The sequence below is a fragment of the Phodopus roborovskii genome, unplaced genomic scaffold (genome assembly GCF_943737965.1).
Source record: "Phodopus roborovskii unplaced genomic scaffold, PHOROB, whole genome shotgun sequence".
Lineage (NCBI taxonomy): Eukaryota > Metazoa > Chordata > Mammalia > Rodentia > Cricetidae > Phodopus > Phodopus roborovskii.
Genome location: NW_026126407.1, coordinates 15180324 through 15195128, shown reverse-complemented (window position 1 = coordinate 15195128; position 14805 = coordinate 15180324). Strand labels below are relative to the sequence as shown.

The 14805-nt window shown below is 40.0% G+C and overlaps 1 protein-coding gene across 1 annotated transcript in view; it reads right to left on the bottom strand.

Moving 5' to 3' along the window:
* Dnah9 (dynein axonemal heavy chain 9) overlaps positions 1 to 14805 on the bottom strand; it is a 329177-nt gene that overhangs the window by 149735 nt on the left and 164637 nt on the right. Inside the window, exons 39-43 of the mRNA XM_051180369.1 lie at positions 12866 to 13031; positions 10736 to 10838; positions 10007 to 10246; positions 4069 to 4230; positions 829 to 1025 (exon numbers count right to left, since the gene is read on the bottom strand). Of these exons, the coding sequence (XP_051036326.1) occupies positions 829 to 1025; positions 4069 to 4230; positions 10007 to 10246; positions 10736 to 10838; positions 12866 to 13031 (868 nt within the window). The remainder of the gene's footprint in view (positions 1 to 828; positions 1026 to 4068; positions 4231 to 10006; positions 10247 to 10735; positions 10839 to 12865; positions 13032 to 14805) is intronic.

Below are 14805 nucleotides of genomic sequence, written 5' to 3'. Positions count from 1 at the left end.
AGGGAGTTAAGTGTACTATTGTGGTGAGGGTGAGGATGAGGAGCCAGTCCCTCTCTGAGCTCTGGGGTTCATGGGATGGCTGGGGAAGGGAAACAGTTTCTCTGGACTCAGGAGCCAGCCATGCTTCAGTCATAATTTAGCAGTTAAAACTCTGGAAACCTTGGTCAGGGAGGAAGGATACTGGAAGGCACCAAGAGTGTTAAGTAGAACTCAGACAATATAAAGAGTTAGATATAAGGCACACTGTGTGAATGTCAGTTATCTGAGAGTGCTGGTGACTATTGCAGTGACTCACTAGATGGTATGAACACATATAGTAATTAATATTTAAGTTTTGAAATATATGTGTACTTGGAAAAGGTGTGTGTGTGTGTGTGTGTGTGTGTGTGTGTGTGTGTGTGTGTGTGTGTGTGTGTGTATGGGGGGGTCCTGTTGCCTCTTTTATGATCTCAAGTCTGTTGGTGTTGCTGTGATTATGGACAGGTATAGTAAATGTGAATGTGGAAATAAATCCAATGCTGTCTGAGCTGAGTTCTGTGTTCTACTGCCCCCTAAGGCCATTGGTAAAACTGCAGCTGTAGCACTACCAGCAGCCATCTTGACCTTCACTCAGAGATAACAGTGGCTGACTTCTGGCTTTACTGAACTGAAACTGTTCTGGGGTGAGAGGTGTGTGTGTGTGGTCAAAAATACATTGTATGAAATTCTTAAAGAACTAATTTAAAAACTCTAGTAAGAAAGGAAGTGACTTAGAATAACCAAATGAGACCCCTGACCCTGGGAAGAGGGAAGCCACCAAGGAGACACAAGGAAGACGTTCACACTCACACGTGGCGCATGGCATCCTCAAAGAGAACCAGGTCCATCACAGCATTTACTTCATTGTGACTCTCCAGGGCTTCCACCAAAGTCTGGCTCAGAAGTTCCCATGATTGCACAGGCATGTATTTGGGCTCACCAATGCCATTTGCAAAGTGGCAATACATATTCAGACTTTCTGTCTGCTGCATCATCTCTTCAATACCCTGGTGAGAAGACACAGGCGTGAGGTTCTTACATACTTTTGTCTGGTACTACATATGATGGAGGCACCAGCCTGGCTGCTTTCTCTTCATGCTCCCTGCAAAGAAAGCATCAGAGCTACTCCCAACACAGCCTCATTGACACTTCATTAGAAGGTGGACTTTTACCCTGGTTTGACCACATCTAGGAATTCATAAACTTTGTTTGTTTGTTAATCCTTACAGATTAGTGGTGGGAAGTGGAAAATGGGATGACTCTATCTTTAAAGAACCGTAAGAATGTTTTTGTTTTCAAAAGAGGAGATGAGGACATGGGTGGATTTCCGTAAGCAGGGCCTCCTTTGGCAACTTTGGATTCAAGAGATCATTGCCCAGTGTCCTCACTCTACATCGATTCCAATGGTCCTTATTCTCTAACCTACAGTCTGGTCATAAAACACATTTCCTGTCTCCTGTGAGGTTGGCTCCACTCATTGAGAGGACTTGATTTGTGAAGAATATTCTAATAGCTCCCATCCTTACTTTGCTGGTTTATATATAAGGTTGTTGATACTATTAAAACATTTAGAGTGCAATGTGCTGTTAATAAAACTTTCATTAGGATCCTGTCTTACTGTTTGTCAAATCTTACCCCAGGACAAACATTACCATGTTGTATATTGACTAGTATAATCTGATTAATTAAACAGATACAACTCTTCATCTCTTTGTTATCCATTTATTCTCTAAGTATTTTGGAGGCTGCTATTGTTAGTTCACATTAGAGGGCACAGTAGCAAATTATTTGCTTGTCAAAATCTTAGATACCTAAGACTTCATGTGGGAAGAAATATTATAGAAGTGATGTGTCCTAGGAAGGCTTTCTAAAATACAGACTAGGAAAAAGATAACCAGTAGGGGCCATTGCCAGGGATAAGTCACAGCAGTGTTAGCCTCATAAACTCCCTGGGCAAGATCCACTAAACACAATGGAGGGAAGTGAGCAGGACAAATCACACACAGAGAAACAAGGCCAGCTATCTGAGAAATAAGAATAGAGGGCTAGAAGACTGACTATCAGATTTGCCCTGTTTTTTGAAGGTCTTTTCAGGGCCATAGAAAACCCTAACCTATTCTAGCTTTGTTAATTGTAACAACAATTGCCCAGACATCTGGATAGGTTGAATGAAATGCAAAAGAGCTGTTTCTCTAGTTTAAAAAGACAGTAAGAGTCTGTGCTGGCTAGTTTTATGTCAACTTGACACAAGCTAGAATCATCAGAGAGGAGGGAGCCTCAGTTGAGAAAAATGCCACCACAAAATCAGACTATAGACAAACCTGTAAAGAATTTTCTTAATTAGTGATTGATGTGGGAGGGCCCAGACCATTGCTGGTGGAGCCACTCCTGGACTAGTGGTCCTGGTTTCTATAATAAAGGAGACTGAGCAAACCATGGGGAGCAAACCAGTAAGCCACACCCCTCCATGGCCTCTACATCAACTCCTGCCTCCTGATTTCTGCCCAGCTTGAGTTCCTGCCCTCACTGTTTTTGATGATTAACTGTTACATGAAACTGTGGATGAAATAAACCCTTTCCTGCCCAAGTTGCTTTTTTGGTCATGGTGCTTCATCACAGTAATACATCATAGTAATAGTTACTCTAACTAAGACAGCTTTGGAGAAATGACTCAGTGATTAAGAGCACTGGATGCCCTTCAAGATGACCAGGGTTAGATTCTAAGCACTATCTGTAACTTCAGTTCCAGGTGATCCAGTCCCCTCCTCCAGCCTCCAAGGGCACCAGACATGTATACAGTACACACACATACATGCAGGCACAATACCCACATACATAAAATATAAATAAAATATGTAAGAAAGCACAGGAAAGGAGTACAGCAACACCTTGGCTGAAGTTAACACAGTGGGTTGGTTCTGATGGGTGTCAATTTACACTAAGGATCTATCAGAAGAGAAAGGAAAGCAGCATTTTGAAAAGCCTCATCTACAAAGATTCTCCAGTTTAATGACCAGAGCCACGTTATGTAGAAGGGAGAGATGAAGCCACCCAATACAGTGAACTAAAGCATACTTAATAGTGACACTATGCCACCCTAAGCTACCAGTCAGGGAACTGGAGACTTAAAAAAAAAAAAAAAAGGCTGAATCACTTTGTGATGAATCTAGAAACGTCCTGATCCCAGAGCTAGGATGCATGCAAAATGGTGTGTGAATTAGGATGATTCCAGATTTCCAGGTTCAAGGGTTAAATACCCAATGAGTTTCCAAGAAAGGGGCAGAATATGAAGCTCTTCTCCACTCTCTCCATCAAAAAAAACTGTTTAGAAGGGCACATTTTGAGGATAACAGTGACAAAACTATGGTATGGCAAAAAACAGGGTCACATGGTGACACATTTTTGTGACCCTATTTGTCAGGAGGTGGAGGCAGGAAAATGGAGAGTTCAAGGCTAGCCTCTGTTACATAATGACTTGGATACATAGTGAATTCAAAAACAGTTAAACTATATAGCAAAACCCTATCTCACAGTAAAGGAAGGAGGGAAGAGAGGAGGGGGAGGAGGGAGGGGGAAAGGAGAGGATGACTAATGAGATCATCAGTCATTCTCTGATTTCTGAACAGAGAACTATATTAAGTCATTAACATGAACATTCGGGTCTGAAGTCATTCTAAATGTTGTTTTAGAATAGCACCACATTTCCAGTTATTAACACTTTCAAAATGGCGACCATGGGAGAGATGAGTGTTTACAATCTCAGGATGCTGAATACCATCAGAGATATCACCCAGGAGACAGGATGGGCCTTGGTATCATATGAGTCTTTGGATCAGATACTCTCTAGGGATCCTTTCCATATGAGATCTATGAGTACACTAGGCTTTGCCCTTTATTTTTTTGACTGAGCAAAATCATGATAGAATTTCCTTTTGAGTCCATTCTCTGGCTTTCCCCAACTTGGTGGATTAGATTGATTTGGAGTGATCATCTGCATGGTCATCACTATATATACTTTTTAAAACTAAAAACATCACAGGCAATACTTACATCAAAATTTTTCTTGAGGAAGTCTCTTTGGATTTTGTCAAAAACATGCAAATCCTTTTCTTCCACCATCTTATCCCGATAAACCCGATTTGATTCATGCACATAGAGTTTTACTAGGTCCTGTGTGGACTTCACACATTCCACAGAAGAGAAAAGGATGCCCTTCAAGGAGATCAGACAACAGATAATGTTAACAACAGCTCAGAAGGACAGCAAATCAAAAAACTCTCTAGAGCAGTGGTTCTCAACCTCCCTAATGTTGTGACCCTTTAATACAGTTCCTTATCTTGTGGTGACCTCCCAACCATAAGAATATTTCATTGCTACTTCATAATTTTCTACTGTTATGAATCATAATGTAAATAGATTTGTAGATAGAGGTTTGACAAAGAGGCCATTACCCACAGGCTGAGAACTACTTCTCTAGAGCATTTTTGTCCAACCTGGGATGGTACTGGGGGTTATCTCACTAAAGAATTCCTTGCAATGGAGGGTACACTTGAATTCTCCGAACAAATTTGTGCAGAAGATGATATATTTCAGTCCTCCATGGTTCATTTTGCAAATTGATTTTGCCAATGATTGACTGTATAAAATCAGAATAATGACAGATGAAAGGATGAGAATAGCTGGCCTTTGCAGGTCAGCAACCAATGTGTTCATCTCGATTGAGTTCCTTTTTCATGTGGCACAGAGACGTGTTGATTCTTCAAGTCTCTGACACCTCTCTTTGCTATTATTAGCCAACACATGAACATCTGCTTTCAATGAAAAAGAAAATGGAGGTAGACTTAACAATATCAACTGATCCTCTATCTAGCTTTAATTCATCACCTGTTCTCTATCATTGCTTTCTTGTGCTTGAGGACATGGGGCCACTCAATGGTTCTTTGTTATTCTTACAATAAAACTCAGATTCATCAACACAATACAGACATCTGGTTGTAACATTGCTACAGTGTACTCCTTCATAATCATCCTCATCATTACTTCCCATGACACCTAGTTTCCACTTTTACTTTTGTTTTTCTGATACTGCACACATGTTGTGCCTCCATTCTTCTTGTTACTTCCTATGCTTGCCTTTCATGATTTCATTTCTTAATGCCTTTGTTGAAGACTTCTGAGAAACTCCCTCTCCTGTTAAACAGTCCCCCCTCTGATATACCCCCCAAGGTCTTTTCTGCATAAATCTCCAATATAGAATCATTATCTCCTCAGATTATTTTTCTTCAAATGTTTCCTGATGCTCTTGATAACTCAAAGAAAGCAGCAGGTGGATTTCATTGTGATTATAGTTGATTTTTGTTATTGGGCCTAGCATACTGCCTGACATAGATTTGCAATGAACTCTCCCTTTGAAAGATCTATTTAAAACATATCCTCCTTCTCTCTCTCTCTCTCTCTCTCTCTCTCTCTCTCTCTCTCTCTCTCTCTGTGTGTGTGTGTGTGTGTGTGTGTGTGTGTATGTGTGTATCTGAGTGTGGATATATGGACATAAGTGCAGGTTCTACAGTCCAGAGATGCCAGATCCTCTGGATCTGGGGATATAGAAGGCTATTAGTTCCCGACATGGGTTCTTTTAACCATTAAGACATCTCTCTAGCCCTCTGAAATGAATTCTTTTTGAAACAAAGAGTGGGCTAGCATTAAATCTTCCACACATATGGCACAGAAAAAAAATCTTCATCAAGATTTCCGTTTTAGTAATGGCAGACTGGCTGATCTTGGACCAACCCACTTATATCAACAAGAAAAAGACTAATGTTATTTTAAAGCTCCTTACTTTCAGTTGTTATAGAGAAAGTGACCAAGATAGTGAAGACTAGAGGGGATAAGATAGAGGAGAGAAGATCCAAAGAACTAACATTCACTTTTCCTCTTAAGACTTTTATCAAGTCACAAACTGTGGATACAAGTTAGGAAAAGGAAAAGGCAGAGACAAGAGGAAGTTAAGATGCCGCATGATCTTGTCTTGTCTCATGAAGCAGGGAGGATGAGAACTAGGTGCAAGGATTGCTAAGGAGGAGAATCATGCTTATAACTCACAGGGAGGCCCCCAAAGAGTTGTTCTAGGCTCTTACAGGGATGAAAGCCCAGAGCAGTCATTGCAGGCTTCACAGCTGCTCATGGAAGCAGAAGAGTGTAACTTCCAAAGGCAAATAACATTGTCTAACCCTCAAATTATCTGCACACGGTAAAGCCAATAATAACTGCATATCAAACAAAAATTATGGATAATATTAGGACCAGTTAAGACTAAATGATCCAAGAAGAGAAGAAAAAGAAGCTCAATTCACAGAAGGTCTAAGTATTAGACTGAACAAATGCAAACATTTACAAAACTATGATTGATAGGCCATTCACTAGATGAATAGTGAAAAAATGTATATCTTGAAAGAGGGAGAAAATAAAACAATAGAAACACATAAAAGTTCCACAGAATACAAGAAGGGAGTGAAAGGAAACAGAATGGAGGATACATAAACAAACAGTACAGGTAGACTAAATCTCAAATGTATTATTATGTATAACAACGTGAGCAGATGAACAGTATTATGGAAAGGCACAACTGTAAGGCTTGACTTCTAAAAACTTTGTCTCCTGAAGCACAAGAATATAAAAAATCTGACATAGGTCAGACACAGCTGTGTCTGTGGCCATGAAGTCTTCGACATGCTAAAGACATTAAGCCTACTGTGTAGGTGGGCCTCCACCAGCCAGATGAAGTCTTTGGGGAAAAAGACAGTTTCTTGAGACAGCCATAATTCTGCCTGCAGAAAGTCTTCAAAGACACTATAAGGACAACAGTAGATTTTTGGCCTATTAAGTTGTTCTATGATACAGTGGTAAATATATGATACAAAATGCAGTAGTGTTACATGTATCAGAAGAATTGAATTCATAATTTCAGCCTTCTGTGAATGAAAACTCTAGGTGGCTGTCAGCACGTGAGGAAAGCACAATGCCATGTTTTACAAAATCTTCCAGAAGTGGGGGGGGGGGAGAAAAAATCCAAAATATTTTATCTAGATTTTATTATCTTAGGATGGCAAGGAAAGAGATTTAGTAATACAGATGTAGAAATTATGTAGGCTAGCAGAAAAACAGTGAAACAATATAGGTAGTAACAAAATTACCCAGGAATGCTAAGCTAACCTATGATTCAAAAGGAATTAACATAATTTAGTACAGTATCAGACTAGGGAAGAAAAAAGGTTTTAATGATTTCATTCAGTAAACAAATTTGTTAAGTTTCTGTACTCAGTTGTGAATAAAACTCTTAATAAACTATGAAAAATCATCTTACCAAGGCAAAGATTACCCTCAGAAACCTATGAATAATATTTGTAGCAATGAGCTGTTAAAGCTTTTCTCTCTGAAAAATGATGATTGTGAAAAGATTCTGCTCTCACACTCTTCTTCAAAAACTGTACTGGAAGCTGAAGCCAACAAAATACCACAAGGAAAAGAAATAAAAAAATTAAAGATTGGAAGGAAATATAAATTTTTTTTTTTTTTTTTTTGGACATGGTCTCATTCGTAGACCATTCTGGCCTCAGACTCATAGAGATCCCCAGCCTCTGTGCCTATAATGCTATAACTTAAGGCCTGTACCATTGTGCTCTGCCTTAAAGATTACTTTTATAACTAACATGATTAAAGAAATGAATAACAGAAAAAATACTGGATGGATTGGTAATATTCACTTAAACTTTATTGTTACAAAGTCAAGAACTAGGTTAAAGTAAGGTATGGTATTAGAAGTCTGGATAATATTGAGGGTTAGAAGGAGAAGAAAGAGTGAATGAGAAAGAGAGCTATGTTGATACTAGAGGTATTTTAGTTCTTGAGCAAGGTGTGATTTCAAGTGTGGTCACTTGTGATAATAAATCAAGCCATATACTTGGGACCTATGCTTGGGACATGCTGCTGACTACAGGTTCTGTGATAATGTTCAAGGAAACTCACAATTATGTTATTTTTACATTGAAATAGAGTCATTTCTGTTAACCCATAGGACACTGGTTCCAGGACCCCCTTGAGCATCATAATCCATGGACACTTGTGTATTTCTATAAAATATAGCAATATAAGCATATAGCCTATGCAGATTCTTCTTTATACCTTTAGCCATCTCTAAACTATGTACAACATCTAATGAAGCTGATAGGATAAATCATTTGTACATTCTACTATTAGTGGATTACTGATCAAAAAGCAAATAATCTATCTCTTCTGTACAGATCTAAGTCTTCAAAACATTTTCAATCCACAGTTGCTCTGTGGAACTCAAGGTTAAAGAAGGCTGATTATAGTCAGTGTTTTACCTTCTATGGCTGTTGAGAGGATTAAATGAATTAATGTGTATAAAGGCTTAGTGATGTGCTCAGCAAATATTATAAACTATACAAGGACCTCTTCAGGTTTCCCATTATATTGTAGTCTCATCTCTTGTGTCTCCACTACCTACCACCACTGTTCCCACCCAGCCAATGTAAGCTAACACCACCTTGTGCTTTCTGTCTCCCTGAGTATTCATGCTAGCCAGTAACTTCTCCAAGTCTCTACTGAATAACCACGATCAAAAGTAACTTGGGGAGGACAAGGCTTACTTCACCTTATGGCTTCCCTGAGGGAGTTGGGACAGGGACTCTAGGCAGGAACTATTAAGGAGGCCATGGAGGAGTGCTGTTTCAAGATTGATTCCCATGGCTTGTTCAGCCTACTTTTTTGTTACAACCAAGGAGCACCTGGTCAGGGATGGCACTGCCAATAGTGGGCTGGGCCAACATCAATTATTTTTTTAAAAAAATGCTTCCTAGACTTGAACACAGGCCAGTTTTGGGAGAAATTTTCTCAATTAAAGATTCCTGCTTCCTACATATGTCTAGGTTCATGTCAACTTGATAAAAACAACCAAAACAACATTGATTGCAAAATATTGAGTTGAAGCGTGAGTTTTAGAATGTCTAGATGACAAGGCAAATGTCCACACATGAACCAAGGCAAGGTTGCTTCTGGTCAGGGAAGGTTGATCAGTTCTCTTTTAGCACTGCCACTGAAGAGCAATATGAATTTGACCAAAGTTTTTACCTCTTCCTTTTCATTTAGGAAACACAGACATTAATACCCAGACTCCATCACATTTCAGTGAGTGTAAGCATGGGTCTATGGTGTAATCAATCTCTTCTTCAATTAATGTTAAAGCATGCAAGCAAATTATGAATAAGCAAGACTTTGCCATGCTCTGAGAACCTTGGAACCATAAGCTTTACAGGGTAGTGAGGTTTTGCTTTTGTTATTTTTGAGATAGGATCTTACTATATAGTCTACTCTGACCTTCCCAACTGGCTGTGACAGGAGAATCTCACATTGGAGACCAGACTAGACTATATCTGAAATAGATTTGATATGGAAATGAACCTGAAATTTGTAGGACTGAGGCTGTATCAGAAAATGGCAGGTGGCACTTTAGGAGTATTAGGAAAATAATGAATACAAGTGATGAAGGATTTTTGTTAATAATTACTCTTCTTTCTTCTTCTCTTCCCTTTTCCTTTCTTCTTCTTTTCCCTTCTCTTATTGTTCCTTTTCATTCTCTCTTCTCTTTCTATTTTCTTGCCTATCTTCTCCCTTTTCCTTTTCAATACATTAGAATAGTAATATAGAATTTCCTAACTGATGCCGAGCCTTGGAACAAAGGAACCAACTGAGAGATATGCTGTCTTCACTGAGAAATAATTTAGTTTTAAAATAAAACTTTCTTTTGTTGAAGTCTTCTTCATGAAGCTCATGACATTCTTTATCTATTTATGATCACAACTCCATACAATTTGTGTCTTTGCTGAGAGGGATTTACCATTCAACATCTACTTTATTACAAATAGGAGCCTATGGATCATCTCTAAGCTCTTAGAGTATCTCAAAAACTTACCTGGAAAATATTGGCAAAATCTCTGAGATTGAAGATGTAGTGAAATTTGATTGCTGTGGGCAGGAATGTGGTAGCAATTTTCTGGTGGAAGGTGATAGCCAGGTTGATCAGAGAAGGAATGGATTTCTGTAGGGTGGTGGGGAAGTTTCCAAGCTTCAGGTGATGAGTCAGGATGGTGCTATAAATAGAGGAGAGGGCATCAGCCCCCGGGAAGGAGAGAACAAACACGCTGAAGTGACGCTGCAGAAGAAAACAAGAAACATGGGACAGGAGTAAGCTGGATATCATTTATCACCCAGTGAAGTTAACTGCTCTGGACTGGGGACAGTAATCAAAGATTCTGTATCCAAACTTAGGTTGAGCCCGAAGTGACTGGAAGAATAATGGCATTGAAGCTTTGACCAAAGACACTATATAGGATAGTAGGAAAAGAATCTGAATCCAAATCTGAGTTGACACTGTATCTGTACACTTGAAAAGGTAATTTCATCTATCAGAAGTATTATATTGAGAATGAGGGAGTCAAGTCATGTAGACTCTGGGAACTCCTCTAGTTTTCAATCTTGTGATGCTGACTCTAAGGGCTTTTATCTTAGAAATGCAAGTTGATTTGCTACTTTGGTAGGCTGTCCAGAGCAAAGGCCAGTTACCATTGATAGCAAAGGCCATCAGCCCTGAGAGATAACATTAGGATTCAGAAGTATCACCCATGCTTGACTCCTTTCATACCTGAAGCCTTGGGTTGATGGTAAAGCTGCCTGCAGTGGGATTCATACAGGAGATGTACTGTACATTCATGATCTCCTTTAGGGACAGCTTGTTCCGATCATACCTGAAATAGATGCCTCCATATATATATATATATATATATATATATATATATATATATATACATACATACATACATATACATATACATACATACATACATACATACATACATACATATATATATATATATATATATATCAGGTGCTCAGGAGGCAGAAAGTTGTGAGTATGAGAGCAGGCTAGGTCACATAGTGGCATTCTCTCTCTAAACAAAACAAACAAACAAATAAATTTATAGTGAGAGTTATGTGTGAGGGCTGAGGCAAGTAGCACTTCCTCAAGATGAAGTAGGAAAATTTCCATGATTCATAAGCTTTTATTGTGTCTTTCATACTTTTCTATTGCTGTGATAAGACATCATGACCAAAGAAACTTATAAAAGACCATGTTTAACTTTGCTGATGGTTTCAACGGGTAAGAGTCCACATTAGCAGAGTGAAGGAATAGCTGAGCATCCACATCTTAATCCATAACCTGAGACAACAAGAGTGCATGGGGAATCACATGTGTCTTTTGAAATTGCAGTCTGACCACATGAAACTGCAGTCTCCTCCAACAAATCCACACCTAATCCTTCCCTCAAACAGTACCAACTAGGGACCAAGTAAAGCAACCTATGGGGGCCATTTTCATTCAAACTACAACAGGTGTTTATATATATATAAAAAGTAGAAGTAGATTTACTGAGAGACTAAGAAGAACCAATAGCCCAAGACAAGATTAAGAGGAACCTGATATCTATGGAATTAGCCCAGGAGGAGAACATTGCTGAGGACTGATTGGCAAGAAGGAAATCAGGGGGATGTGGCAGCCCAGAAAGCAATGGAAGACAATATTCCTCAATTAGCACTGTAAAGATAAGAAAGACCCCCCAACAGAGTCCATCAGATCCCACAGAAACAACAGTGAGGAGGATTGCAGGAACAACTCAGAAATTAGGAAGGTTGGGGCAGAAATCAAAGAGGAATGCATGAAAGAATGAGTTGAAAGCCAAGCAGGAAGCAAGAAGAGGGGCGGGGATTTAGTTATACACAGAAGAAAGAGCAAATAACCATTGGAGAATGAGTTTTAAAAAGCAAAACAGAAGTTTCAATGATACAAAGGAGCCAACAAAGAGATGGGAACAGCTAATGTAGACTTTAGGAGCAGAAGACAATGGAACCAATATGCTGGAGTTATGTTTAAAGATGTCATGTGAGGCAGGGACACAGAGTGTGGAAGTCAGTGAGCAAGTTGTACAGAAGCACAGGTGGATTTACCAACAGTCTTCTCAGAAAACCAAAGTCATTGGCTTTGGTACACTGGGAATTTGAGGAGAGAGAAGAGGGTTTGGACTAGGAATTTCAGAGAGAGTACACACAAAGAAAGAATGCAATAGGGCAGAATTTTCATCGTTTCTACTTCCCACTTAAGATGTGTGACAATGAAGCAAAGCTAAACAACTTAGCTTTATGTTTTCTACAGTGTTTAGTAGCTCAGACCCTGGTGTGGAGACTGTGGGCAAGGTGCAAACGGCATTTGAGAGAGATTTTAGGAAGGACTGAGAAGCAACTCACAGCACAGTCAAGTCGGGGGACCTCAGCTCTGAGGATAGATGAAGTCTCAGAGGATACAATTTTGAGATAACATTTTCTTTTTAAAATTGTATTATCATCACTCTATATTTGAAAAATATTAACAGTGCATTTAGTGCAGTTTGGTATGTTTCCATATGTATGTGTAGCATATAGCCAATAATATTCCGAATTCCCTTTTCATCCTGACCACTCTTCCAACACATCCATTCTTCCAAACCTCCAGAGGTCTTGGCAGTGAGTCTTGTAGAGAACCAGAGCTTCCTACTTGGGTGAGAGCTCAGTATCCTTTGACCTGGAAGCCTCCTCTGAGGGAACACTCCAAAAAGCACAGAATCTCCCAAGGAATAGGGTTTACCTTGGGCTCCTCTTGTGCCATTAAAGCTGAATGAAGTTTGTCACTGTGACCCCAAGATAGCTGAGTGACTTGAAACCCTCCTGCAGGGACACTTACCAGTGGCCATAGTCTAGGTGTTGCCTGATGACAGTGTGGGGCTGTACTGTTCCATAGGCATCCACCTCGGGCATGTTCATATCATCGATGAAATATATGAGCTTCCTGTTTCCTGGAGGTCCGTAATTCCTGCCAGCTTTCTTTTCTAGAGGTTTCTCCAGGACAGCTGAGGAGAGATCCGGATAGTTAGAGAAGCAAGTTTGAACCTTAGAAGTGAATACTGAGGCAGTCCATGTCCAGGATGAGCTGAGGTGCATTCCCATGAATGCACAAAGAGCAACTATCATACTGTTACATTAGACATTCTGCAGGACCAGAAGAGGAACCTGGAGTGACCAGGCAGCAATTGTGGTACTCACTACCCACCAGGCACTAAGCATCCACTGTTATGTTTTGTTAGGTTGTACTTACTACCTCATCTAATTCTTACAATATAGGATGATAAAACGAATCCTATTCCATTTCAGAGCTAAGGGTGTCAAGGCATGGAAGCACTAAACTACATTGCTAAGGGAGAGCAAGGATGCAAAACAGAACAGTCAAGCCCCAAAGCCTTTGCTCTTGCCATTCTCATGGTTCCCAGTTTTTGTTGTTTATAGGTTAGAAACTGAAGATGCATTCATGGTCACCAGGCCAGGTTTCTATCCCCAAGGAACTCTAGATAGAACTGGACCCTGGAAGGCCTCTCCACTGTGCCCAAGCACAGAGGAGACTAACAGCTGTGGCTTCAGGGATCAGCTGGAGGCCCCTCTGACCTGAAAGCTGTAGGAGGAATCACTGGATATTTCTTTGCAGAATCTTCACCTCCTGGTGTTTTCCATGAGTGGAAGTGGAAAAACAACCTTGGAGAATGTCTGAGAGGCATCCATGGGTGCCCTTACCTGCCTTCAGTCTGATGGCTCCCTATCGGTAAAGAACAGTGACCTTCTGAGAACTAAGTACAGACACTCTCCTGGACTTGTCTTTTCCATTATCAAGCCAGAGGGAAGGAAGCAGACACCCCGCTTCCAGCCTGATGGGGCTTGTTCGGAACAAACTTAAGGAAAGGGTGGAGAGTTAGGGTTTACTTTTTTTTTTTCTAGTAAAGCAATTAAATATGTATGGATTGCAAGAACCAACACTTCCTTATTACAGCTGGGAGCCCTAAGAACCATCTCATTTCTTCTCCTGAAAAACAAGTTTGTAAACAAGGAGAAAGTGTCAACAGACAAGGAAGGTGACAGATAGAAAGACAAGTTCCTTCAAGACGCTTGAATATTCTAATTTCCTGGGCCCAAGTTAAATTAAGTGTTTCAAATATGAATTAAATTTAAATTTAATTAGCATGCAATTAACATACACTATCAACCAATTAATCACCCAACACCTTCTCCCCCACCCCCAAAAGATATAACAACTATATACGAGATCTGTCAAAATGAAATATAATTAATGGGCTGCCAAGGACACACTTTGAGAACAGTCCTGCTAATAGGAAGCTTCTCCTTAGGAATACTTGTTTCTCCACCTCCCAAGGCAATAGCATTCAAATCAAACCCTTGAATTAAGCAGACCCTGTAATTTGGGTTGATTAAGCTCTTTAGGCATCTACAGGATGGTGGAGGAGAAAAGTACCCCAGTCAGCAAGAAGTGGCCTTGGAGAGTGCGGGTTTGTCTCAAATGGAATATGCAAAGTTCTCCTGAGAAAGAAAGGAAAGAGAGGGGCATGGTCTTCAGCCTTGTGGACCTCCCTCTGCTTCTGTTCATGTCTAAGAGGGAATGACACTGAATGGCAGTTCTGTGTCCTGGTGGGACTGGAGGAGTGGGTGTGGGTGTGGCTTAGGTTTGAAGGACCCTGTTGATATTGATGTTGTAAGACAAACAGTAGTGACGAGGAGAGCAGCCCTCACTGAGCATTTCTGGTTGAGTTCTGACCTATTACACACAGGTCTGAGTGAAGC